Source organism: Gobio gobio (genome assembly GCF_949357685.1).
Source record: "Gobio gobio genome assembly, chromosome: 6".
Taxonomy (NCBI): Eukaryota; Metazoa; Chordata; class Actinopteri; order Cypriniformes; family Gobionidae; genus Gobio; species Gobio gobio.
In genome coordinates, this window is record NC_137102.1 from 39,643,375 (window position 1) to 39,667,053 (window position 23,679).

The 23,679-nt window shown below is 39.2% G+C and overlaps 2 protein-coding genes across 3 annotated transcripts in view; both read left to right on the forward strand.

Annotated features, from left to right (window-relative positions):
• The window catches only part of dspa (desmoplakin a), a 33,129-nt gene extending 21,484 nt beyond the window's left edge, over window positions 1–11,645 (forward strand). Inside the window, exons 17-24 of one of the 2 annotated variants that reach the window (XM_079820385.1) lie at window positions 1,489–1,627; window positions 1,794–1,987; window positions 2,101–2,263; window positions 2,469–2,552; window positions 2,646–2,753; window positions 3,073–3,171; window positions 6,541–8,367; window positions 8,629–11,645. In XM_079820385.1, coding sequence (XP_079676511.1) covers window positions 1,489–1,627; window positions 1,794–1,987; window positions 2,101–2,263; window positions 2,469–2,552; window positions 2,646–2,753; window positions 3,073–3,171; window positions 6,541–8,367; window positions 8,629–11,082 — 5,068 coding nt within the window. In that variant the 3' untranslated portion in view covers window positions 11,083–11,645. The remainder of the gene's footprint in view (window positions 1–1,488; window positions 1,628–1,793; window positions 1,988–2,100; window positions 2,264–2,468; window positions 2,553–2,645; window positions 2,754–3,072; window positions 3,172–6,540; window positions 8,368–8,628) is intronic. The other variant, XM_079820386.1, reaches the window with a different exon arrangement.
• Window positions 11,646–17,587: 5,942 nt separating this feature from the next.
• higd1a (HIG1 hypoxia inducible domain family, member 1A) lies at window positions 17,588–23,406 on the forward strand. Its single transcript, XM_079820229.1, has 4 exons — window positions 17,588–17,748; window positions 18,469–18,549; window positions 22,302–22,436; window positions 22,518–23,406. Exons 2-4 carry the CDS (start codon window positions 18,474–18,476, stop codon window positions 22,601–22,603), a joined length of 297 nt encoding a protein of 98 aa, XP_079676355.1. The 5' UTR covers window positions 17,588–17,748; window positions 18,469–18,473; the 3' UTR covers window positions 22,604–23,406.
• Window positions 23,407–23,679: the final 273 nt, after the last annotated feature.

Consider the following 23,679-nt stretch of genomic DNA (forward strand, 5'->3'; position numbering starts at 1 on the left):
ACAATATTCCACATTTAAATAATTAATACGCATAATAAAGGGGCGGGGCCTGGTTGAGTTAGTTACGAGTGTGTTGAAGCTGATGGTTATGGTAAGGGGCGGGACATTTCCCAAACACCAATCACAACACACTGCTCCAGCCGACCAATCAGAGCACATTGTGCTTTTCAGGAGGGGCTTCATAGAGACAGGAACTAAACAGAGCGAAACTGACAGACTGGGAAGAGAGGAGTTGGAACAATGGAGAATATGGGGAAATAATCAACATTCAAGCAGGAAAACCTGCTCAAGTAGAGCACAAAACAAAATCTTGAAAATCACTTGTCTCTCTTCCTAAACCTGTTGAAATGCCTTGCTGTATTCTGCCTAAATAGGCAAGCTGGCAGCATTCTGAATGGAAATGGAACCTGATAAATGCTTTACTTAGTCATACAAATAGCTCTCATATACAAATAGCTGTCCGCATGTGAAGGGAACAGGAGACTTGACTCACAGATTTTAGTATTTAGTATTAACATGTTGCTGAGATAATATCGTTATACTGTACCATCTTGGTGTATCCACAATTCACATTGAAATGGACTAAAAAAGCAAAAGCAACATAGATGTCTGAGACCCCACAACTGCTTAAAGGGTTACTTCAGCGATTTAGCATCAAGTTTTGTATCAATAGAAACCCGGTAGAATATTAGAATTATCGTACTTTCCCCCCTCATGTCCCGATGAGATGAGAGCATTATGCATTTTATTTCTGGAAAAAAAAATTTTTTTGGCCAGAGGCTATAGACTACAGCCAGTAGAAGGAGCTAGTTCCGCATGTTTTCAACCCGCCCATAGGGGTGGGATCTCACTCACTGAATGTAAATGCACATAGAAGGCACCAAATTTCAAAAATAATTTCACATTTCTACTACACTAATGACCCAGTTTAAATACACATTCATCTTCCCAGCACTGAAGTACCCATTTAAGTGGAGCGAAAAGGATCTGAGTCCTCTTTCAGTCACAGGGACAGTGTGAGCACAAAGAGAACTGGGTCCACTTGAGCACTGGGTTTCACTTGATTCACCTCTTAGTGACTCAACAGACTGGGCCATCTGACCAATCAGAGCAGAGTAGACCAATCACAACAGGCTGAGCCATCTGACCAATCAGAGCAGAGTAGACTAATCACAACAGACTGGGTCATCTAACCAATCAGAGCAGAGTAGACCAATCACAACAGGCTGAGCCATCTGACCAATTAGAGCAAACCAATCACAACATCTGACCAATCAGAGCAGGTTCTCTGAAAGGCGGGGTTTAGAGAGACTGATTGTTGTAAGAGACTCCAAAACAAAACAAGCAACATTTAAAATAGCATAATAGGTGTTTTGATAGCTCTACAGTGCCTATATTTTTCTGGGGCATTAAGATCATGTGATAGGAGAAAGTATTACTATGAGAAATAATGAGTAGTGTTTCATAGGTGTTTGTCTGTTTTTCCAGGCTCACTGCTCTTCAAGCTCTGATCCAGAGCCTCCTTCAGGCTGAGGACATCATTAAAGTCCACGAGGCTCGTCTTACAGAAAAAGAGACTTCTTCTCTTGATCTGAATGAAGTGGACAGATACCGCACGACTCTGAAGGTGAACGTAATATTTGAGCTTATCCCCTGGTTCCACAGATAAGGCTTCAGCTAGCCCCAGACTAAATATCTTACAAACGCATGTCTCTACAAATGGCTCATTGTGACTCAGAATGATGGATCATGATATATATGTCTATTTGAATGTGATGTCTTGTGCCATCCAGAACATGAAAGCAGACCTGGAGCAGAAGAAGGGTGTTTTGAATACGATGGAGACAGAGCTGTCCAAGGCTGTGCACTGGAATGGCCAAATCGACAAATCTTTCCATCAGTGTGACGTTGACCTGTCCAAATACTCAGAACTGGTGGGACAGATGACCGACCGCTGGCGCAGAATCGTGACTCAGATTGATAGCAGGTGTGGAGAGATGCATACATTGAAATACATACATTGTATTGAATTTCAAAATGCTTATAGAAAGCATCAGCACTATGATTATAGTTTCATTCCATTCCTTGCTTATTTGTCAGGGTGTGGGACCTGGAAAAACAGGAGAAACAGCTGAATCACTACAAGCAAACCAGCTCCATGATCAACAAATGGATTCAGGAAACACGTCAGCGGCAGGACGCCCTCCAGACCACCAAATTCAGCAGCGTGGAGAGTTTAATGGGCCACATGAACCAGCAAAAAGTCAGTCCAATACACTCGCCGATCAAACACACACGTTTGGTCAAATGTCATTAGATCTGTTTCAAGACTGCAACATTTGTTTTTTATTCTAACATTCATTTAGGTTTGGGATGCTCCGATTTGAACATTTTAGTTTCAATTAATGATGTAACCCTGGCTTGGATAAAATATGTCCTATTGAGAAAAATATGTTGTCAATGAACAGGCGCTGTTTTCTGAGATAAAAGGAAGGAAAGAAAAAGTGGATGATGTGGTCAAGGACTCAGATACATGTGCTGCCTCCATTAAGGTGAGAATCATATTCTCTGTTTTGATTGTATTGATTAAGTATGTATGTACAGACGGTGCAGAAGGCTGAGGTCTCCGATCATTGTGTTCACAGGACTATGAGCTCCAGCTGGCGTCCTACAGTGCAGGACTAGAGACACTGCTCAACATTCCCATCAAGAGGACGATGCTGCAGTCTCCAGCCAATGAGCTGAGGCAGGAGGTAACCAAACCTTTCACATGGACCACTAAACACTGTGAACTAAAGGGATAGTTCACCCAAGGGGTTTACTCACCCTCAGGTTACTCAAAGCCTGTATGAGTTTCTTTTTTCTGCTGAACATAACAGTGTTTGGTTAACAACATTCTTCAAAATACTTTCTTTTGTGTTCAACAGAAGAAAGAATTTAAAAATTATGTCAAAAATGTAATTTTTGGATGAACTAACACTTTAACATGACAGTTTACTTGATTTGCCTTATGTCGAGTATATATATGAGTATTCAACATACCTTCACTGACTCATAACTATTTCCCTAAAGGCAACGGAGCTGCAGTCACACTACATAGAGCTATTGACACGCTCAAGCGACTACTACAAGTTCCTTGGGGAAATGCTGAAAAGCATGGAGGACTTAAAGGTAAACGTCATGTCTCAGACAAGATGTGTTGTGAATATATCTTTCCAAATAAAAATCTAAATCAGGGAGTCGAGACAGCCTGGAGTTCATGAGTTGCCAGTGCCAAATTACAGATAAATGAATAATTTGTATTATTATACTTAACATTAATAACCCTGCTTATAAAAGTACTAAGACATATATATATATATATATATATATATATATATATATATATATATATATATATATATATATATATATATATATATATATATATATATATATATATATATATTATATTAGTTGACAAACTAAACAAAAATTTGAAATGTTGCCTTGGCAATGGAACTATTAAAAAAAATGGAACCTAAAACCGAAATAAAAAACAAATTAAACCTAAAAATGTATAATGATATTAATAATATCATATATGACAAAAGCACATAATGAAATTACTAAAAATTAAACTAAAGTTGACATGAAAACTAAAAATATAAAAATAAAAACTAATTCTAAATATTAATACAGCTATTATAATACTAAAATAACACTGTAAGAGGTTGACATAATTTAAAGTTTAAAGGTCCCATGGCATGGCATTTTTCTATTATTTTATAATGTTTCCTGAGGTGTACTTATATTGTTAGTATGATTTTTACATCATAAAATGTCATAATTTAGAAATAAAAGGCATTTTTTCAATACTGATGTTTGCCCTGTGGCTGAATGCCCTGTTTCAAGAGGCGTGTCTGCTGTGAGACTTCAGTAAAAACGGCCACTGTTGTGATTGGCTGACATCTTTGCATTTGAAATGAGCGGAGGGGGCGTGGTTTAACGAGGTCTACGAGGCACGAGCTGCTACCAGAGAGACGGATGGACCGGAGTTCACTTCACATCAGTTCTGTCAGTCTCAGTTCAGTGAACTGTTGTAGTTACAGCATATACTTCAGGTTATTAGTCTATTTCTAGTCGGAGGGACTGTCACTCATGTCAGAAAGTTAGTAACTTTAGTAAATTATGGATCAGCGCTGACTGGAGACGCGAACCGTTTAGAACAATTCAGTCCGATTTGGTGAACTGATTCGGTTCACTAAAAAGAACCGGTTCAAAAGAAAGATCGTTCGCGAACCGGACATCACTAACGTACCAGAGACGGAGCTCAGCGATTGCTAACAAAGTTATTTATAGTAACTACTGAGTTATGAGAGCGCTGTCAGTCAGCGCGAGTTTATTGTGTTTGTATCTGAGAGTTCTGAATAAACACGAGTCCCAGTCACACCGAGTCCGTCTTCATCATTATTACCAACTTTGTAACACATGCAAAGTACCATTACAGCTGTCGAGATGAACGAGTTACGAGTAAGTGTTGATAATAGCATTATTTTTTAGATATGTTCCTATCATATGAAAAGCATCAGTGACGCGCATTGAGTACACAGCGCGAACAAAGACACAACAGCATTAATCGAATGTAATCCATTTTATTGTGGGGAAAGCTGCAAACCCCCCTTCTGCTTAATCTCGCGCCGCGTATGGCGCCTCCGCTGTGGGCCAGATGCAGTACTGGGGGTCGGTGATGTTGAAGGCCGACCGGCCAGTACAGCCCGAGCTTCGGCGTGTGTGAGGTTTATCTCTAAAGATGTTACTCTGCCGATGTTGAGCAGAAACGACTGTATGCACATTTTAGAACAGATAGACGCGACGAGGACGTACAAAAACACTGACTCACAAGATAGAAAACACGAAAACACCGTTCTGTCTAGAGAGAGAGAAGCCGCTGCGTGTGCACGAATAATAAATAATTAGCTACACATCAGAAATCACTGATCACAGATCAGAAGGAACTGAAAAAAGACTTCTGTTTTCATTTGTACATCCAAACACTGAGAAACTGCCAGCGTTCACTCGTTCAAAAGCAATGATCTCTCGAGCGTTTGCATGGGCGTGCCAGATTCTCTGGGTGGAGGAAAGGGAGGTAACCGTTCCTGTGTGGACGTCATAACAGGAGACTTCAGGATTGGCTAGTCTGGCCTGTCATTTTCTCAAAGGCAGAGAAAGACAGCCAGAACTCGGGTTTACACCGATCAACATTTCTATCCACTTGGGGACAATATTCAGGCTAGGGGAACTCATATTAATGTTGAAAAACCTCATAAAATAAAAATGTCATGCCATGGGACCTTTAAGTAAAAAATAGTATATGTAGGTACAGTATTAGTATTACAGGCAAAAAAAAGTAGTTTGGGAATCTCTGAAATATATATTTATATATGACTCGTGCTGGCAAAAAGAAAAAAAAAATTAGTTATTGTTATTTTCACATTCTATATTAAAAAAAACTTCAAAATGGTGTATGATTTGTTGGAATCAGACAAAAAAATTAGACAGCCAATATATTAAGACCTACTATACCGCACGGATCTAATATAATGTTACACATCACATGCTTTTCTTCAACAGTTAACCAAATGTTTGCTTAAGACATAACAGATCATGTTTGTGTGAATACTCGTCAAGACAGAGATATTTTGAAATATTGTAATTCTGTGTATTTTTGGATCGCACGCTGTCTGAGAGGCGTCTTTGTGCGCACGCTTCGGATCTGTCAGTCACCGCGAGTAAGAATGTTTTGTTTACATCAGCACTCATGACTTTGATAATTCACTATGAACATTCATAAAGTTGGAATGCTGCACTTTAAAATGATACCAAATTTGAGTTGAGGGAAAGCGGCAGTCGTAAAGAAGCAAGCAGAAAAACTGAATTTTTCATGGACAAGGGAAAGGTACTCCTCTCCGAAAATGTACAGATAAAGATCATTTAGATGTTTAATTGCTATTTGGAGCATTGGGATCGCTAGACGAGGGCTTAATTAACTAATTTTTTGTGAAAACCTCAAATACGTCCGTTTTCACTTTTTAAAGTTAAAATTAGTCAGTGCGCATTCTGACTCATCTTGCCAGCACGGGTCACATGATTTCTTTACATTTACAAGTCTTTGCTCGAAGACTATGAATGTGATGTATACTGAAGTGCACATATAGAAAAAGCTACAAATAGTACAACTGGTGGCTGATCATACAAGGTTAAACCTCAGGGTGCTACTACTATTTTTAATATAGTGCCAAAACTGTCACAGTGCTAGATTCAAGTCACTTTGTTCAGGACACTACAGATTAGTCGCTACATATGAGCCAAGTTAGCAGGTAAAGGGTTAAGGCTGCATATTAGTAGTGCTGATTACAAATGTAGTACAAATAGGAATGCTCAAAATGCTTTTTTACCATTGATAAATATTTGGCAGGGTTAAATTACATTCACTTGTTTAAGACGTGTTTTATTTTGGTTTACTACCACTACTCAACATGGAATTTTATTTTTTATTAGATGCGGAACACTAAAATTGACTTTTTGGAGGAGGAACTGAGACGTTACAAGGACAACCTCAATGATCAAAGCCAGAAGAACAAGTCACTGGAGGACAGTCTGACTAGCTATCGGCTGGAGCTGACTCGGTCCAAAGAGCAGCTCATATCTATGGAGGAGGTGAAGAGAACCCAGGCTAGGCAGTGCAGTTCAGCTCAGGAAAGTCTGGACAGCACCCAGAATCAGCTGAAGAGCTTACAAGATGAGGTGTCCCGTCTCACCTTTCTCATTGAGGAGGAGAAGCGCAAGCGGAGGCTGGCTGAGGAGCGATACACCAACCAGCAGGAGGAGTACGAGATCGCTATCCGCAAGAGACAGAAGGAGCTGGATGAGCTCAGCATGTCCAAAAGCCAATTTGAAAGGGACATCAAAGATAAAGAGCGGGAGATTGAGCGGCTGAAATTACAGCTGGATGATGAGGCTTCCCGGCGCAGTGCAGCAGAAGCTGAGACCTCAAAGGTAAGAATGCAGTTGAGCAAGGACATTAATAGCCTAAAGCAAACTTATGAATCTGAGATCCACATCACCAAGACCAGTGTGCTAAAGTCTACACAGCAGAAGGAGGAGGAATCGGCAACTCTAAGACTTCAGATGGATAGGTTAGCCTCTGAGAAAAGAGACCTGGAAGATGAGCTTAGAAAGGTGCAGCTTTCTTTCTCCCACTCAGAAGCGGCACGGAGGAAAGCAGAAGAGGACGCACTTCAGCAGAGGTCTTCGGTGACCGAGGAGAGCAGGAGCAAAAGGGAACTGGAGTCAAAGATTCAGCTCGTAATGCGTCAAAGGGAAGAGATTGAAACAAAACACAGGGTGGAACTGACAGAGGCCAACAGAGTTGCTCAGGAAAAGGTCCATGAGATTACCGTGTTGACCCAAAATCTACAAGACGAGGCCAGGCGGAGGAAAGCCTTGGAGGTCGAGAATCAAAGTCTCAGACAGTCTCAGGCTGAGATACTCGCTAAGCAATCTTCAACTACTGAGGTCATTAACAAGTTAAAGATCACTGAGCAAGAGATACTCGTTGTGAAGAGAGAGATGGAAATGCAAAAAAATGACAAGAGCAAGTTGGAACAGAATGCCGCCAGACTGCAGAGCAGCATCGGTGAACTGCAGTCCAAGGTGAATATGTTGCAGGCTGAACTGGAGAAGGAGAAGAGGAGTAATCAGGATGAGCTCACGAGGAGGAAAAGGGCGGAAACGGAGCTGGAGAGGGTGAACCAGATGTGCCGGGAATACACCACTACCATCAGCACTCTACGGGTCCATAAAGAGCAGGAAAGCGCTTCTGGACGCAAGTATGAGCAGGAGCTTCGCAGCTATAAAGAGGATTTGGAGAAAAGCAAGAAGGAGTACAAGATCACTATAGAGAATCTGACCAAAGTGAATGCAGAATTGAAGGCTTTGCAGCAGCAGCTTCTACGGGAACAAGCCCTTGTCCGTGAGGCCAATCAGCGAAACGATTCCCTCTACAAGACCATAGAGGAAAAGAGTCGAGCACTAAATGAGAGCACCAGCGAAATTGAGAAGTTGCAGAGCCTCACTCAGAATCTGACCAAAGAGCGTCTACGGCTAGAGGAGGAACTGAGGAGTGTGCGACTAGAGCGAGATGATGTAAAGAGAAGCCTGAGCACCATTGACAGTGAAAGTGCTTCCCGATTGACTGCCATTCAGTTCCAGTTACAAACTAGCAATAACAGAGCACTGGAACTGCAGGAGCTAATCAATGAACTGACTAAAGAGAGGGAAAGTTTAAGGGTGGAAATTGCCCGAATCCAAAAGCAGTTCACGGAGGTATTTTTTTCTGAGCGTCTCAGCTGATTCTTTTTCTAAATCAGTTGAATCAAAAATACATCATTTTAAGTTGTTGGCTTTGCTGGGTAACGCTTTGCTGCCTAATGTTTGACTGACTTTGAAAGCACTTTATCTGCATAACACTGCATGGTGGCAATCTTTTCTCTGGTCTAATTTTTGTTTTATTCTAACCATTTTCAAATCATAATTAAATTGTGTGATGCATACATCCTCTAAATGAATCTCTTTCTTTGTTTCCAGACATCCATGCTAATCCAGCGATCTGATGCCAACTACAAAGAGATTGTGCAAGAGAGAGATAGCCTTTTAATCAAACTGAAGATGTCGCAACAGGACAAAGACAAGCAGCAGCGGTACGAAGAGGAGCTCAGACGCATCAAACTCTCCTTGGAGTCTGAGTCGAAACAGAAGCAGCGTCTCCAAGATGAAGTTGATCGACTTACCAAGGATTTCAAGTACTGGAAAAGCCAATATGAGTTGAAAGAGGGGCAGATCAGACAGAGTGAGGTAGATCGAGACAAAGTTGAGAGAGACAGGGCCTCCTTCATGAGTGAGATCCAAAGATTGACCGCTGAGCTGAGGAGTGTGGAAGAACGCTACAAGAATCGCCTTCAGATTTCTGACAAGGAAATCTCAGAGCTCTCTCTGCGGAAGGAGACTTTGGAAATGGAACTGAGGAGGTTGCAACAGCGTCCATGTGCATCCTGTAAGCATGGACAGACTAATGAGACTGTGGATGGCAGCAAGAAAATTACAGTGAAAGGTCTGCGTGGAGAGGTCTCGCTCACTGAGCTAGTAGATTCCAACTTGCTTGATCAATCAGATTTGGATAAAATAAACCAAGGAAAACTAACAGGCAAAGATATCGAGTACAGACTCAGATCATACCTGGGTGGCTCTGCGTGTATCGCTGGTATCTATGATGAGGCCAAAGATAGGGTCATGCCCTTTTACCAGGCCATGAAAGAAGGTCTAATTCGACGGGGAACCACGCTGGAGCTCCTGGAGGCCCAGGCTGCCTCTGGTTTCGTAATTGATCCAGTCAACAATGTCTGCATGACCGTGGACGAGGCGTGGAGGAGAGCTCTTGTGGGAAAGGAGTTTAAAGACAAGCTACTGTCTGCTGAGAAGGCTGTGACAGGATACAAAGATCCTGCTACAGGAAACATCATCTCACTCTTTCAAGCGATTGAGAAGGAGATCATAGAGAAGGGTCATGGGATTAGACTGCTGGAAGCTCAGATTGCCAGTGGTGGCATCATAGATCCCAAAGGGAGTCATCGAATTGATGTGGAAGTGGCTTACAGGAAAGGCTACTTTGACCGTGAAATGACTGAGATTTTGTCATACGATGGTGACGACACCAAAGGTTTCTTTGACCCCAACACCCAAGAAAACCTCACATATCTGGAATTGAAAAAGAGGTGCATCACAGATCCCAAGACTGGGCTTATCCTTTTGCCTTTGAAGGACAAGCAGAAGCCGAAGCAGGTGACCTCTCAAAAGAACACACTGCGCAAGAGGAGAGTGGTGATTGTAGACCCCGACACCGGCAAAGAGATGACCGTACGGGAAGCGTTCCATCGAGAGTTAATTGACTACGACACTTTTCTGGAGCTTTCTGAACAAGAGTGTGAGTGGGAGGAGATCACCATTGAAACATCTGACGGAAGTCGGCGTTTACTTGTTGATCGCAAAACTGGAAACCAGTATGACATTCAAGAGTCCCTAGAGAGGGGACTTATAGATAGACCAACCTTGGACAAGTACCGTGCAGGGACTGTGACACTCACTGAGTTTGCAGCTCTGATCTCAAGTAAAAGCAATAGTTCGGAGCTCGCCATATGCTCTAGCAGTCCTGAGGATGTTGCTACTTGTCCTTCGCAGATCGCGCCATCATCTCCAACTATCCGCAAACGCTTTGCTAGTGTATCCATCACACTCTCCCCTCCGTCTGATATTTTCGATGACCATAGCCCTGTGGGAGCCATTTTTGATTCAGAGACCCTAGAGAAGATAACCATCCCTGAGGCACAGCGCCGTGGAATACTGGACAACATCACCGCTCAGCGGCTCTTGGAAGCCCAGGTTTGCACTGGAGGAATTGTCAATCCTTCTACCGGCCAGAGACTCTCTCTGAATGATGCTGTACAACAAAGCATCATTGATGAAGACATGGCCATCAAGCTAAAGCCAGCACAGAAGGCTCATGGGGGTTTTGAGGATGTGAAGGCCAAGAGGAAACTTTCTGCTGCAGAGGCCATGAAGGAAAAATGGTTGCCTTACGAGGCAGGGCAGAGGTTTCTGGAGTTCCAGTACCTGACCGGTGGACTTATAGAGCCAGAAAGTGGCCGCCGAGTGACCATTGAGGAGGCCATCCGAAGAGGATGGCTTGATGGCAAAGGAGCACAAAAGCTGCAGGATACGAGGAACTACATTAAGAACCTCACCTGCCCTAAAACCAAGCTTAAGATCTCATACAAAGAGGCAATGGATAACTGCATGGTGGAGGAGAACAATGGCATGAAGATGCTCCAGGCTACCTCTATGTCAACTAAAGGCATAAGCAGCCCCTACAATGTGTCGTCAGGACCAGGCTCTCGCACAGGGTCTCGTACAGGCTCAAGAAGTGGATCGCGCAGAGGCAGTGTTGACTACACCTCCTCTATGTCTTACAGCTACATCTCATCTTAGCTTTACAGTTAGTAGTGATTCCTATGCTTGGTGTGTACAATTTAAATTGAAGTGATTTTTTTTCTATTCAGAATGGGTTTGGGATACAGAGTGTAGATTGAAATATCTTCTTACATTTACTAGCACTGTTATATTTTCTGGGGTGTTTAAGATGTCTTTAGATTATTAATGTAATGGTATTTTTCATTATTTACACAAGGGGAATTTTAGATTTGCCATGCCATTTAATAATGTTTTCATAATTCCTTATTTGCTTTATTCAGTATATAAGATTGTTTTCAAATATTTTCCTTTGCATGTTTCATTTCGATTTTACATTACATGTATTCATTTAGCAGACTCTTCTATCCAAGAAATGTAACAAGCATTGCAGCACAGAGCCAGATTAGGAAACAAGTACTCTTTTATCTGAATCAGCCACTGACTTGGTAACGACATGCATTTACTAATTTCAAAGTAGAAATCATATATTTTGAGATTTGCCTTTAATTAATGAATATTTGATCTGATTGTGTTTATATGGAGCAATTTAAACAATAAAAACTATCAAAACATTAACTACCATTCTCTCTCTGTTACTTATTATCTTATTACTTAACTCTTTTTATAGCACAGCTTTCTTCGGTTTAATGATGGCTAGAATTACATGCAATATAGTGATTTTTGGGTAACACTATGGGTAACATATTTTACAGTGTCCTTGCTATATATGTTACATGTACTTACTCTAGTAATAACAGTAAATTATTTCTAATTACATGGAACTAACCCAAAACCAAACCTAATCATACAATAACCCCATAGGGTTAGTAAGTACATATAGTTAATTATTATTACTCAGCACTTAAATATATAATTACACTTGTAAGGCCCGCCCAATCGTCCCAATGAAGGCTTACGATTCGCAGGTGAAGGTCTCTTGCGCGTTTGGTCTTTTCAGCTGGGCAAAGGGATTTAATTCCAATTTAGTTTTATCTGACTCCATTTTATCATGACCTCAAATTTAGGTTAGAATGCCAATTCATTATTGACCATTTATCTAGACATCTGATTATTCTATTTAACTCTGTAGGCTATTCTTATTTAACTCATTCATTCGGTTCTCAAGGTCGCACATGGTCCTCGCACTGTGGCCATTATGCGGGCCCACCATCACAAATTTGTCAGTCTTGGTCATTTAGACAGAGGTAATTGACTATACTATTTAGAGGGTTGCTCCCATGCTTACTCACTCTACAAGTATTTTATTTAGTCCCCATAGATCTATGTACACTTGACCACTACTTCAGATATAAGCCGACCATCTCTAATTGTAGTTTTGGTATGGTCATGCCATGGTCATTTCCCATGTACACTTAGCTAGAGTAACTTTACATTAAACAGAGGTAAGGCTCACCCTATTTAGGTTGGCCGATCAACATTATTGTCGTCCTAAACGGAAATTCCCCTTTTAGCCTTCACAGTCTAAGTAACGTTACACTTGAACTAATGCCAAGCGTTAGGCGGAGCTCTAAAAATCTCAGTTGGCATGTCCCAATGCTCCACTCAAAACTGGACTATAGTCCGTTAGTAACCTGACACAGATTTGCGGTAACATCGGCGTTATCTACTAAAGTCAATAATTTCAGAGAAAGTCAGAATTAAATCAAATGTAACAATTTATTATTAGTCAGGTAAATGTATTGTGCCAATTACATAATCAATTCAAAGAAAATCAATACATAACATCAAATGCTCTGAAGTAAAGAGTAAAAGAAGCATACCTGAGTCTGACATCTGAAAATTACATAATGCTCAGCATTACGGGCTTGATCTGGTTACAGAATCGCCCCCTGAAGTTTCTGCAACATCTCCTTAAATACCAGACCAAAGATAGAAAACTCTTTCAAATGTAAACACGAGTTCACAGTGGGAATTAGCATTAATCAAGTCCTGTAGACCTGTATTGACAACAGGAGGTAAAGACCATTTGGCCGAAGACACACCCAATACATTTTGTAAATAAAAAGCATGGGAACACTTTATTTTACAGTGTCCTTGTTACATACAATAATTACAATAAATTGTGCATAATTACACGCAACTAACCCTAAACCCCCTAACCCTGTATACAATGTATGTAGTTAAATATTTTTACTCTGTACTTAAATGTATAATTTCACTGTAACACGGACACCTTAAAATAAAGTGTAACCAAAAGCAGCTTCTGTGCCACTTCTGCTGTGCAAAATTAATTTAGCTGATACTGGTTTCATTTGATTGATAACATCCCTATAGTTTCTTAATATTCTATAAAATACATTTATAGAATAAATTTAGGAATTTGACATAAATAATGATGTTTGCCTTAGATGAGGTTAGAAAAAAAGGCCTTATAAAGGTAAAAATACAAATTGGGCTGAAAAAATTGACCTTTAGAGGAAAAGTTGGTTTCTGTCGCTGTTATGAAAATCTTTGAGAGTCAGACTATTTTCCAATAGTCGTGTTTTTTAATAATCTGAAATGTGCTGGAATTTATATTCCAAAGTGACTTATATAATGATTTAACATCAAATAAGCCACATGTAAATAAGTAATGGAGGACACTTAAAGGTTGTTATTGATGTAATTCTCATGTCTGTTTGGCAAGTATTTGCTGAGTTTCGGTTAATTTTTGTTCTCTGAGACCGAAACGGCAGAAAGCGTACACTGTTTTTTTCTTTATTTTATAAAAGCACAAAGGTTTGTTATTTTGAATGTACACAAACATAGACCCTTTACATTTTTGAATGATGTTACTCTTATCTGTACGATCATAAATGATGGAGTATTTGGAAGTTAGCAACCCAGCAATTGGGTTGTTTTGAGCAAACATTTAACCCAAACGCTGGGTTAAAACAACCCAATTGCTGGGTTAGTCCATTTTCAACCCAGCAGGTTTTAAAGAGTACTATAAGGGAAAAAAAAAAATCTGTGCACAGAAAACAAATCAGTTCTAGCATTGCTAACTGGAGATCACAGCGTATTCATCATCAAAATTAAATACAGTCATTAAAACACAAAACGTTATTCGGCTAAATGTAAATGGTCTGTTGTACTATATGTAGGCTGTGAGCACTGCCTTACCATCACACTGGTGTTGTCCCAAACACATTTTTGCCCATGTGAAGGATGTTTACTGTTTTACGTGGATATTGGGACAAGAGTGACGTACAAAGCCTTGTTTACATAGTAAATAATAGTTTAGCACCCGAACACATGCTGAATGAGAGAGGAGCCCAATGCCAGTTTCACTTTAAATAAATTAGTTTAGGATGTAAAATAAATGTTCTTTGTAATGAAGGCCACTATAATTGATGTTTATTTCATAGGCTACTTGTATTTTTCATTCTTGTTTGGTTCTGAATACTTTTGATTCAAAGGATTTCTTGAGGGGGAACTAAAATACATGTACATATACGGTATTTTACATTCTTTTTGAATGTAATAATAAAATGCGACTGATACACCGATGTTTTTTTTTGTCAACAACTTAAGTTGACTTGGTGCTGGTATATTTTTTTAAAAGTCCATATTTAGATGGGTGTGCCAATGAAACAAGCATATTATGTTTATTACTCCCACCCACATTAACTTTGGGTTTAATCGCTGTTATAATTATGAGGAGGTCCTTTAAAACTTTTTATAATATATAATGAGTCCCTGGCCCCAAAAAGATTCAGAATCCCTGATTTAATTGATGTGCTCTGCGTGTGTGCCCGTCCTCTATGCCACTGGAACAACCTGTTTTTGCACATTTCACCATGACTTTGCATCCTATTTTTCGTTAAATCATCCTTACTAATATACACAGATCAGGCATAACATTATAACCACTGACAGGTGAAGTGAATAACACTGATTATCTCCTCATCGCGGCACCTGTTAGTGGGTGGGATATATATTGCCAGCAGCCATATCACCCTGTAGCCCAAGACTGGTTTCCCACTGAAGCTAAGCAGGGCTGAGCCTGGTTAGTACCTGGATGGGAGACCAACTGGGAAAACTAGGTAGCTGCTGGTAGAGGTGTTAGTGAGACCAACAGGGGGTGCTCACCCTGTGGTCTGTGTGGGTCCTAACACCCCAGTATAGTGATGGGGACACTATACTGTAACAAGCACCGTCCTTCAGATGAGACGTTAAACCGAGGTCCTGACTCTCTGTGGTCATTAAAAATCCCAGGATGTCCTTCAATAAAGAGTAGGGGTGTAACCCCGGCATCCTGGCCAAATTTGCCCATTGGCCTCCTAATCATCCCCATATATATATATATATATATATATATATATATATATATATATATATATATATATATATATATACGATTGCTCTGTCTCCTCTCCACCAATCAGCTGGTGTGTGGTGAGCGTTCTGGCGCAATATGGCTGCCGTCGCATCATCCAGGTGGATGCTGCACATCGGTGATGGTTGAGGAGATTCCCCCTTCTATGTAAAAGCGCTTTGAGTGAGTGCCTAGAAAAGCGCTATATAAATGTATTTATTTATTTATATATTAGGAAGCAAGTGAACATTTTGTCCTCAAAGTTGATGTGTTAGAAGCAGGAAAAATGGGCAAGTGTAAGTATTTGAGTGAGTTTGACAAGGGCCAAATTGTGATGGCTAGACGAAAACTGCAGCTCTTGTGGGGTGTTCCCAGTCTGCAGTGGTCAGTATCAAAAGTGGTCCAAGGAAGGAACAGTGGTGAACAGACGACAGGGTCATGGGCGGCCAAGGCTCATTGATGCACATGGGGAGCGAAGGCTGGCCCATGTGTTCCGATTAAACAGATGAGCTAGCTCAAATTACTCAAGAAGTAAATGCTGGTTCTGATTGAAAGGTGTCGGAAAACACAGTGCATCGCAGTTTGTGGCGTATGGGGCTGCATAGCTACAGACCAGTCAGGTTGCCCATGCTGACCCCTGCCCACCGCCGAAAGCACCAACAGTGGGCACCAGTGAGCATCAGAACTGAACCACGGAGCAATGGAAGAAGGTGGCCTAGTCCAGGGGTTTTCAAACTTTATGATGCCAAGGATCCCCAAATATGATGAACCTTTATGAAGTACCCCCTTCCTAAAATCCATCTATTTTTATGTACAAAAAAATATTTAAACTGTTAGATAAATAGTATGGGTGACATTATAAATAGAACATATTGTTTCCCAACTTAAATTGGCTATACTTAATGATGGATGTATAAACCTGAAAAAAACTATTTTCAATTAAAAATGATTTGTATAAGCAACTAACAAATGTATGTAAGCAGCTTACGTACTGCGTTAACAATACCGCCTTACAACCCCAGTGAGTGAGATAAAGGGGACTATAGTGAGAAAAACAAACTAAAGATACAAAGCAAACATATACAACTCTGTAATGTACACTGCAAGAAAGGAGAGAAACATTTAGAAGTGAAACGGTAAGGATAGAATTCAGGAGACTTTATTCATTTTTGCTTTGTCTTTTTATTCTCTGAAATTTTCTGGGGACCCCTTAGAACCTTCTGGAGGACCCCTGGGGGTCCCTAGATCCCAGTTTGAAAACCCCTGGCCTAGTCTAATGAATCACATTTTTCTTTGCCATCAAGTGGATGGCTGGGTGCATGTGCGTAGCTTACCTGGGGAACACATTTAGTACGTGCAGTACTAAATAAAGGCTACTATTTATTTGTGATTTGCTCTACAGGGAAATACCGCAATGAAATAACAGAAATATGTTGCTGCACAACCTTGTGAATTTATAAACAAATAAGAATGAACGTATTAAAAAAAATATATATAATAAAAAAATAAATAAAGGACACGTAGGGACAAAGATAAACGCCCTTTCCTGAAGATAAAATGAAAATTAAAGGGTGTCGTTGATGATGACGCTGATCTTCTGAACTCAACAACGGTGGTGCGTAGATTCTGATGACGCACTTTTACTGTCTGTGGTTGCAACTATGGCAGCTGAGAATGCCATTCTTTGTGTTCTTTTTAAATAATTTTCGGAGCCTGATGAAATCCGTATAAATATGCTACATGTTTAAAAACCTTCAGCAAAACACGCTCGATGTTACAATCACTGCCCTTGCTGTCAAGAATAAAAGAGTGAAGGGATTTGTGGAAACTGTGGTTCCTAATGATTGTGATCCAAAATTTGCCTCGCATTTCAGGATGAAAAGACAAATGTCTTCAAATATCTTCAATTGTTGCGTGCGTACAACAGTTAGTACAAAAACTGTAGCAAAATGTTGCGCACCGGTTTGAGCTTGAACGTTACGTGCCCCAGGAAGACAGCATGCGAGGGTCACGCCCCCTCACTGAGAAGGACTTCGTTTGAATCCTTCAAAATAAAATTACAGATGAAAATATGTGATTTCATAAACTCATAAATGGGTTTCTCAAGGCTCTCAATTTTTGGTAAAATAAATAAAATGTATACCTTGAAATCGTATCGTTATGGTTGTTTGATTTAACAGCTTCACCGGACAGTTATTTTAAAAAGACTTTTACTTTGTAAACTTGCCGGGACTGGAGCGTCATTATGACGTAAGACATTTTACATCATCGTGTTCCCGTGCACGCAGACAGTCACGCACAGTTCGAGAACCGACAAGCAAAAGCACTGTCAGTCCAGGGTGCAGCAGGAAACTACAACAAAATAGGTATGTTATGCGTTTAATCTTTTTGTTGAGTATTTTGCTGGTATAAATAGTATGTTAAAATAACATAGGACGACATTTTGTGTGTTTTCGGAGACTAACTATTTATTGAGGAAACGTCGCATCTTCTTTAAATACAGCTTTTAATTAGATCTACACCAAACGGCTGTCATGGCTGTTTATATTTCATTACACATATACGCTAATTACGAAATAAACCAGTGTAAAGTCACTTTTTAAGTAGCCTTTGTGCGTCATTTGACCTTGTCATATAACATGAGATGAGTATCACTTTTGCTCAGTGAATCAAACTAACTGACTGATTTCCTGGATCTTCACCTTCATACATTATTTGATGTATCATTAACCTCCTTTTGCTAATACTCACAAATTACATAAAGTTACACATCCATCTTTACAGTGGAGGGGATGGTGTCATACGTATAAACGCATATTAAAGTATAATATGGTTCGTATATAAATCTGTTAATATGTGTGTGTCTTTAAGAACTATTCAAAAGGTCAGTTGTCAAAATTAGTAAGTGACTCTTTTATTAGCATGTTTGATTAATTGGCTGATATGTAGCAATTTATCATTAGCCTTTTCTTTTTTTTAGATTACCAAATGTTTTATTACACTTGTCTGCAGTGAAGTATCAGAGAATGGCGCCGTGGCCTTTCATTTATGACATCTATTCTGGTTTTGTTGATTTTGCCTTTCAGCCAAGATGACCGCCGTGGAATACGAAGACAATGAATCCAAGTTCATCAGAAAAGCCAAAGAGAATCCTTTCGTCCCTGCAGGTAAACTTGCATCTTAAACATCTCACTCGCTCACATGTGTGCAATCTCTGTATTAAACCACATGGCTTTACAATTTATTATTTTAGAGATTCAGTTCCCCTCCTTCATTTTTTACTCTTAATAGTCTATTTATAACACATTCTATCTCTTTAATCAGAGGTACTGTTACAATCACGACCGAAAACAAAAGCAGCGTTCAATCTTCGTCCCTCAGCTAAAATGAAACGAGACTAAAACCACGCACCAATCGTTTTCTTAATAAGTGAGTCATTGAATCATTGAGTCAAACGATTCCTTCAAAACGGCTGATTCATTCACAAAGGGACAAAGCAGGGGTGATTCTCAATATCCCTCCTCGTTTCCTCGCTCCTCCATCCTCCATCCTATGACCCGGAAACCGACCGAGCTCAGCCATCTTGTAGGACATCTCAATTCTCTAATTGCACCTCGAGGAGTGAGGATACACAGGTGTATCCCTTACGGAAGTGTTTTATTGATTAAACGTGACGCACATATTAATTCTCCTCCCCCTTCACATCTTGCCACAGTTTATTCATTATAATTATTATGTTTACATGTAAAAGACACAAATGTATGTCAAATAACAACAACTGACTACTGTACAACAAATAAAAAGCAGTTTATAACCGGGAATAATTCGTTTTTAAAGGGATAGTTCACCCAAAAATGAAAATTGTCATCATTTACTCACCCTCAAGTTGTTCCAAACCTGTATGATTTTCTTTATGCTGAACACAAAAGAAGATATTTTGAAGAATGTTTCTAAACAAGCAGATAGAGCAACCATTTACTACCATAGTAGGGGAAAAAATACTATGTTAGTCAATGGTTGCTCTATCTGCTTGGTTACAAACATTCTTCAAAATATCTTTTGTGTTCAGCAGAACAAAGAAACTCATACAGGTTTGGAATTTGAGGGTGAGTAAATGATGACAGAATTTACATTTTTGGGTGAACTAACCCTTTTAATAACTGGTAATATTAGATAAAATATGGATAAATGTGGCATTTTGTGGAGGTTGAAACTATTACAATATAAATAGTCTCTAATGTTCAAGAATCCCGACGTGCAAACTAAATCCAGCGGTGTAGAGTCATCATTAATTGACGACGCTTTGAAGTGACACTAAAGGGAGTGAGGATATATCATTTCACTTGATTCAATTCCTCCGTCCTCGCGTCTTTTCCTTGCCTCCTTCCCTCGCATCCTGAAGGGGTGGAGCTAAGACTCGAGGAAAGGAAGCTAGATAAGGATACGAGGATGCACAAATAAGAATTGAGAAGCACCCCATAACCTGAGTGAGTCATTTATTAGAATGATTCATTCAGAAATGTGAATTCATTCAGCAGGACTTAACATTAAAGGGTGGGTTAGTTCACCCAAAAAAGAAAATTAGCCCATGATTTACAAACTATCAACTCATCCTAGGTGTATATGACAATCTTTCAGACGAACACAATCTGAGTTATATTAAAACATGTCCTGGCTCTTCCAAACGTTATAATGGCAGTGAATTACAGCCCAAAATTTGAAGCCTACAAAAGTGCATCATAGTCCATTATAAAAGTGCTCCATACGGCTCCGGTGGGTTAATAAAGGCCTTCTGAAGCGAAACGATGGGTTTGTGTAAGAAAAATATCCATTAACACGTTATAACTTCCGACGAACGGCCTTCCGTATTCTACAAAGTGTAACACTTCTCACAACTCAAAACGCTTAGCTACGTCCGATGTCATCGTTGCGCAATTGCTGTTTTCCTGAATAACATCACAATTAAAAATGTGACACTGTTTTCATACAACAGTTCATTATACAAGTAGTTAATTTTGAATCAAGTACACAATATTGACCGTTTTTGTTCTATTAGCAGTGAAAATAGTTCCAAACAAATATAGCACATCTCACATCTTGACCGTGTTTTATTACTGAATGATTCAGAGTTTTGAACAAATCTGTTGTCAAAGATTCAATGACTCATTCATAAACAACTGCCTTATTAACATGGTCACTGGCCTCCACCTACTAGTGGTTTAGTTATTTTATGTTTAAAAGTATAATATTTCTTATTTGCCTATTTAAAAAATATTTAAAATTGGCCAATAACGATAACCGATAATTCTTTATATTTGAAAGCTGATAACTGATATATTGGCCAATAAATCAAAACCCACATTTTTATATAATTTCAGAGCCTGATTACAAAAACAAAAGTCTCACCAATAAAAGCCACGTCCCAAACACACAATTATGATGTTCTCATAATTTTATGTAGCCTATATGACTGACTTGGCTGTATTTTCCTTTTTGAAGTGATTCCAATCATATTTCAAGCAATTCATAACCATCAAGGCGAACAGTGCACATTTGAAGTGTCTCAGCTGAAGGAAATAATACATAATTTATTGGCTTTAATATATCGGCTTAATTTTCTTATCGGGTCGATAACATTAAAAGTGGACATATATCGGCAGATAACGATATGGTGGCTGATATGTCGTGCATCCCTAATTTAAAACAATCTCAGAACTTTTTTTGCTCAGAACAATTTAATGCAGTTGTAATTTTTCAGTTTAAATGATTTAATTTGTAAATTAATATTAACGCCACTATATATCTAAATATTCAAATTAAATGCATTGATGGAATGTAAGAATTTGAAATGAAAGATGAGGTAAATATCACAGATAAACAGATTTAAATATGTCGAAGCAAATGAGAATATTAATATATGAGAACTGTTGCTCGGAGATGTGCAATGGCTCTATTATTTCCGTTGGCAAAATAGAGGAAAGACAAGCAATATTGTGTCTAAAATGTAAGTCACCTAATAACCTATTAAAGGCACAATGTGTAATATTTTAGGATTAAAATATCCAAAAACCACTAGAACAATGTGTGAAATATGTTTTGTTTACATTTGTATTATCCCAAATGTTTTCAAGAATGTTTAAATCCAGAGAAATAAGCAATTTGAACCAAGACACGGACTGTGTTTGCGCATCGCCTATCAATGACATCATACCCGTGTTACCCTCGATTTGCGGTTTTATTTTGTAGAAACCATGGAAACACCAAAGACGCTTTAATATATTGTGTTTTATTAGACAGGAGAGCAACTGTTTGGAGACATTCATCGACAGAAAACTAATCATTGTTATACAGATCAACACAGTTAGTCTTATTGTTAAAATCTGGTTTTCTTGATTTACCACGAGTTCCATGCCTAATATCGATCTAGCTTACTGCAGTGTGAACAAGTGTCTCATAGTAGCGCCGAGCGAACACACAGAGTAGCATTATAACATAACTTTCAACACACTCAAATGTGTGTAATATGATAAAACAGCGCTTCCACATACGCATGAACGTAAGAAGCGGAAGCGCTCGTCTGCAGCGTAATAAAAGCTCAGCCAAATCAAGCTATTGAAGAAGCGACATCTAGAGGTGAAAAATTACATATTGTGGCTTTTAACTTATTGAATTGTTGTGTAAAATCAATATCACATTTGCAAACATGCTGATATTGCTTATAAATATTAAAACTGAGAACTTATAGACTTTTTTTTTTTTTTTGCACCATTTCTTGGTTTTTAGAAGCATTTTTGTCCCAAGCCCCTGGTGTGTGTGAGCGCAAACGGAGGCCTCTTCTGTTGCGAGGCCCGTTTCAAGTGTATATTAAATGAGAGAAATGCAAACATTTGTTCTCCTGACATGATTGTTGTCTGTTCAGGGTTGGTCGGGTTCTTTGCCATCGTGGCGCACAGGCTGTGGAAGATGAAGAACAGAGGAGACACGAAGATGTCTGTGCACCTGATTCACATGCGTGTGGCTGCGCAGGGCTTCGTGGTCGGAGCCATGACTTTAGGTAAGGCGGCGCTCTCGATCTCACACACGCCCTCTTCAACAGTGACCCTGGTTTAAAGTTATGTTTGTGATGTTTCGGCAGGAGTGGTGTACACCATGTACAAAGATTACGTCCTGAAGCCGGCTGAAGCACAGAAAGCTTTGGAGCAGAAGGCTCAGGAGAAGTGAAGAGGAATGACCGGTTCCTGAGATGCCCTTAATACTGCCTCATATTAAGGTGTCACTTTGTATTTATTGCACACATAATTTAGGACTTTTTTGTTGTTTTTTAAATAATTTCTTTACACCTATTTAAACATTTAATAAACCTCTGTAAAGAGGTTGGTGTATTATGTTGCCTGGCCTGTTTGAGAAACATTGTAAAGTGATGGAATAGCAGCTATTTTTGTACCTGCCAACTACTATTTATGTATCATATAAGCAACAAACTGATGAACACTGTATAAATCAGTTGTTTTTGAGTGTATTTGGATTGATTTATGCGGAAGGCTGCTGCTCTTATGTCCATGTGGCATTAAGAACTTTGTACCTTGTCATTCAAGATTCATTCTTGTATCATTGAAGTAGACTAAAGAAATTCCAGGACAACAACCGTAACAAACCATCGTTCTAGTTATATTTGTGAAATGTATAACACACAAAACACTTCACCACTGCTGAATGAATAATGGTACTAGTTCTTTACAGAGCGTTCAGTAGTTGAAGAAACTCAATGTTTGCTCAGTCATTTTTAAAGTGTGTGTGTGTGAGTGGAAGAAACAAGAGTTGTTTGTTCTTAGAGAATGAGTGAGTGAAATAAGTATTGCACTTTTTGTTTCATATTTCAAATGAAATCCACAATATTACACTTTTAGAGTGACCTATATTTTGAGGATCTCCGCTACAGCTCTGTTTATCTTTGCCAATAAAAAACAATATTGTTATTCCAAATAAAGGCTTGTGTTTGTTTGACACTTATGTGTTAGATCTGAGATCTCTTGTTCTGTGGTGTTTATTACTATGCACATTTTATGCATGCATGAGAAGCTGATTTTGTGTTGATGGCCGATTATGTGGTCAAGCTGTGCAATACTGACATAATATTATGTGGTCAGAAATATTGGCACCCCTGGAAAATATAATCAAATACGGCTGTAAAAATAAATCTGCATCGTTTATCATTTTAATCTTTCATTCAAAAAATCTATCCTTTCATTCAAGTAAAAGTATTGAAAGTGGGGGGCAAATCTTTTTATGAAATAAAT